Source organism: Arachis ipaensis, chromosome B10 (genome assembly GCF_000816755.2).
Source record: "Arachis ipaensis cultivar K30076 chromosome B10, Araip1.1, whole genome shotgun sequence".
In the NCBI taxonomy this organism is placed as follows: Eukaryota; Viridiplantae; Streptophyta; class Magnoliopsida; order Fabales; family Fabaceae; genus Arachis; species Arachis ipaensis.
Window position 1 is genome coordinate 75,718,136 of NC_029794.2, and position 4,274 is coordinate 75,722,409.

Here is a 4,274-nt window from a genome sequence, read left to right on the forward strand (position 1 = left end):
GACTGCAAGAAGATCATACCTCACAGCAGGAAGGTCCTAGCCTTGGGTTATAGGCCGCCTTTCCTTATTGACTTTGCTGATGCTGCCACATCCTCTGCTACTCCTTCTGCACCCACTGCTGCACCAACCCCATCCACTGCACCTCCACCTGCCTCAGAGCCCATCTACCACCTCGTGTATCGCCTATTCGACCGGTTGGAACAGATGGAGCGCCGCAACAAGTGGCAATATGAGACAGCTGCGACGCTATGAGCATTTATAGTTGATGATCCAATCTGGCCACCACGACATCCCGTCCGAGCCTGACACACCTTCTGAGCCATCCGAGGAGGAGGCGGATGATCATGAAGAGGAGGCACTGGCAGAGGCTGAGCAGGCAAGAGTTGAGCAGGCTGCACCACAACATGAGGAGCCCCATCAGATACAGCCGGCTGATCCCGAGATTCCTCTTCAGGCAGAGCCCCCACTGCAGCAGATAGACCCTCCGACATTGATCCAGACTGTGGAGCCTCAGCCTACCACCGAGACACCTACTGCCCATCCTTCCGGAGATGACACTTCTCACACCCAGCCTAAGTGAGCATCGATGATGATGCTATTATTTAAGTGTGGGGAGGTCGCCATCTCTGGCATACTATTTTGGTGAACCACTCTTCAGACACTTTTTATCCTATTTTGCTTATTTTTCTGTATTTTTATTTTTATTTTACCTTATCTTATTTATCTTTCAGTACTTGCACATTTTTCTTTTTCTGTATTTTTACTATATTTCTGCATTTTGTACTTAGATTTATTTATATAATTATCTTAGATATTTAGTTTAGTTTAGTTGCAATTTTAGTTATTAAGTTGTGATATAGAATATATAGATTAATTAGTTTAGTTTACCCTTTTAGCATAAGATAACTTGGATTTTGAAAATAAAAAGAGTAAACTAAAAACTTTAGTATAACAGAATCACAACAATCCATATACTGTATATATATAGCAATAAATAATTTGTTAATTTACACAACATTTTTCAAGGAAAAATACTAAGATTTTAAGGGCCACCCTAAGATTCACATTGAGTATAATGGGAACTCTTGATTTCTACTTGTATGACATACATAATTGATATATGGTTTTTGAGCTAGAGAACACACAACCTGTGAGTTTTTGAGCTTATTTGTATGGTTACATTATTTAACCATAATTATTTTATTCTTGTGTGTTCGTCCTTCTTTTTTATTCTGGTAATCTTTTACTTTGTTTTAATCTATATGTCCAATATAGAATATAGATACATACCAAGAGATGATTGAGGCCATCATTTAAATTTTTCCTCACTTATCCCAAATAAGCCTACCTTTTACATCACCCTTGTTAGCCCCCTTGAGCTTTTAAATCCCCTCTTATTCCATGACCACACTACTAGCCTTAAGAAGAAAAACAAATTAAAAATCCCAAGTTGAATCCTTGGTTAGCTTAAGATAGAAATTGTGATGCACACTAAGTGTGAGGAAACATGGGAACATGGGTTGATAGGAAAGGATCAATTCAATAAAATAATAAGGATTTTGGGAGCATGCTCATGTAAAACAAATTTAAAATACCATGTGCATTGATATATGTTCTATTTATGTTTCAAAAAAAAAATAATATATATAATTTTCTTTAAATAAGTAAATAAGGGGAAAAAATTACCCCAACAATAAGTTTAGCAAAGAAATCAGTGCACATAAGGTGAAATTCAAAGTAAAGTTAGTACATGAGTGTGTAATAAAAAAAAGAGAGTGGAAAAATTTTGGGTAGCTAGGTAAAGCATTTCAAATTATATAGAATATGTATATGTTAGGTGAGACCTTAGACTAATTAAGGATTCAACTTATAGCTCACTTAGCCTTATATATATACCCATACCTTTACCTTGGCCCCATTACAACCTTTAAAAGACCTCATGATCTTTGTATGTCGTATTCAATATTTGTTGATTGGTTAGATGAAGAACAAAGTTTTAGAAAGCAAGAATAGAAAAGAATAGAGTGATTAACCCCAAACACTGGGTGACTAGAGAGTAAACACAAAAATCCAGTGAGGATTCAATAGCTCATCAACATATATCTCTGCTTAATTGTTTAATTGTCTTGCAAGTTTGTGAATTGTTTTTACCCAACTCAATTGTGAAAGTGCTTTAACAAATATTTAGGTTCGGCTATACATATATAATTCCTTGAAAATATGAATCAAATTAACCACATGTAAGCTCTATATATAGGTAGATGATAATTAAAATTGCATGTTTCATATAGGTAGATTACATTTAGAATAAATTGCATTGCATAAGATTCCATGATGAACCACTATTTTATGGTTTATCTTGTACTCAATTGAGTAGTTTTTATCTACTCTTTACCCACTTATTCATACTATTTGCATGGTTTTACATTTGCCTTCCTAATTATGTGCTTTGATTGAAAACATGCTTCTTTGATCTTATATTTGCTTATTATTAATCCTCTCTTATTACCACTAGATGCCTTGATATGTGTGTTAAGTGTTTTCAGATATTATAAGGCAGGAATGGCTTGAAGGATGGGAAGAAAGCATGCAAAAGTGGAAGGAATGCAAGAAGTTGGAAAAATTGCTAAGCTGTCCAGCCTGACCTCTCTGCACTCAAACGGCTATAACTTTAGCTACGGAGGTTCAAAAGACGCGGTTCCAGTTGCGTTGGAAAGCTAACGTCCGGGGTTTCGATTTGATATATAATATGATATAGTTCCCCTGATGCTAGGCGACGCAACCGCGTGATTCATGTGGCCGCATCGCAGTGACGGAAATCAGCGCAGTTGAATTCGAAACCAGCGAATTCTGGACTGTTTTTGACCCAGTTTGCGGCCCAGAAAACACAGATTAGAGGCTATAAAGTGGGGGACTGCATCCATTCATAAGGAGGCTCTCATAATTCATAATTTTAGGAGTAGATGTAGTTTTTAGAGAGAGAGGTTCTCTCCTCTCTCTTAGGATTAGGATTTAGGATTTCTCTTAGTTTTAGGAGTGACTCTCAATCCCAAGTTCAACGTTCTTTTACTTTATATTTATCTCTTACGTTCAGATACTTTAATGCTTATATTAGTTATGTTGCCTATTTAGCTTATGCTACATTCATGTTATGATTTTCTTAATTAATATTATTTGAGGTATTTCAGATTTAAGATTACTTTGCTTTTAATTTAATTTAGATATTTTCTTCCTTTTTGGCTTTGGTTAAATAATTGGTAACACTTGAGTTGTCAAACTCAGGGGTGGTTGAAATTGGCTGATTTTGCTTTAGCTAGGATTGCTCTAAACACTAGTCTCTCCACAAGAGTTGACTAGGACTTGAGAATCAAGCTAATTAGTCCACTTGACTTAACTAAGTGGGATTGAAATCCAATTCTCATCACATCTGATAAGGAAATGAGGACAGGATTTCCGGTTCTCATACCTTGCCAAGAGTTTATTTTACAGTTATTTATTTATTTTTATTGCTTTGAAAATATACATGTGCACATTGCCCAAACTCCAAATTTCTCAAAACCCCCAATTTACAATCTTCATAACCAATAATAAGAACATACTTCCCTGCAATTCCTTGAGAAGACGACCCGAGGTTTGAATACTCGGTTATCAATTTCAAGGGAGTTTGTTACTTGTGACAACCAAAACGTTTGTACGAAGGGATTTTTGTCAGTTTAGAGACTATATCTACAACGCGACTGTTTTTATGACATTCTTTACTGGCAAAAATCCCAACGTCAAAATGGCGCCGTTGCCGGGGAATTGCAAACGTGTGCCTTAGTATTGGTTATTGTAAATATTTGCTTTTTGATTTGTTTTTATTTTTATTTTTATTAAATTAAGAGGTTATTGATTTTTATTTTAAAATTTTTTATCTTATCTTATTTCAAAAGTCAAATTTCAAATTTCAAAAAAAAAAATTCCAATTTCAAAAATTTAAAATTCAAATTTCAAAATTTAATTTTCAAATTCAAAATTTAAATATCCTTTTAATTTAAATTTATTTTTATTTTTGTTTTTAATTTTTTTTATTTGCTACTATGAACTCTCACCCCTTTGGCTATGAGTCTGGTTACAATAATGTTGCAGAAAGAAGAAATTACAATGAGAACAGGCATCAAAGTTGGAACAATCAAAGATGGGAGGAGCCACAAGGATTTGATCAACCTTCATGGCAACAACCACCACCATATGCCTATGAACCCTTTCCTCAACACAACTTTGGACCGCCATAC

General features: G+C 35.1%; 1 protein-coding gene across 1 annotated transcript; it reads left to right on the top strand.

Annotated features, from left to right (window-relative positions):
* LOC110268433 (prolipoprotein diacylglyceryl transferase-like) lies at nt 266-580 on the top strand. Its single transcript, XM_021114577.1, has one exon. It carries the CDS (start codon nt 266-268, stop codon nt 578-580), a length of 315 nt encoding a protein of 104 aa, XP_020970236.1.

What these genes read in the sequence shown, in the direction of transcription:
- LOC110268433 (XM_021114577.1), top strand. Translation starts at nt 266, where the DNA reads ATGATCCAATCTGGCCACCACGACATCCCGTCCGAGCCTGACACACCT.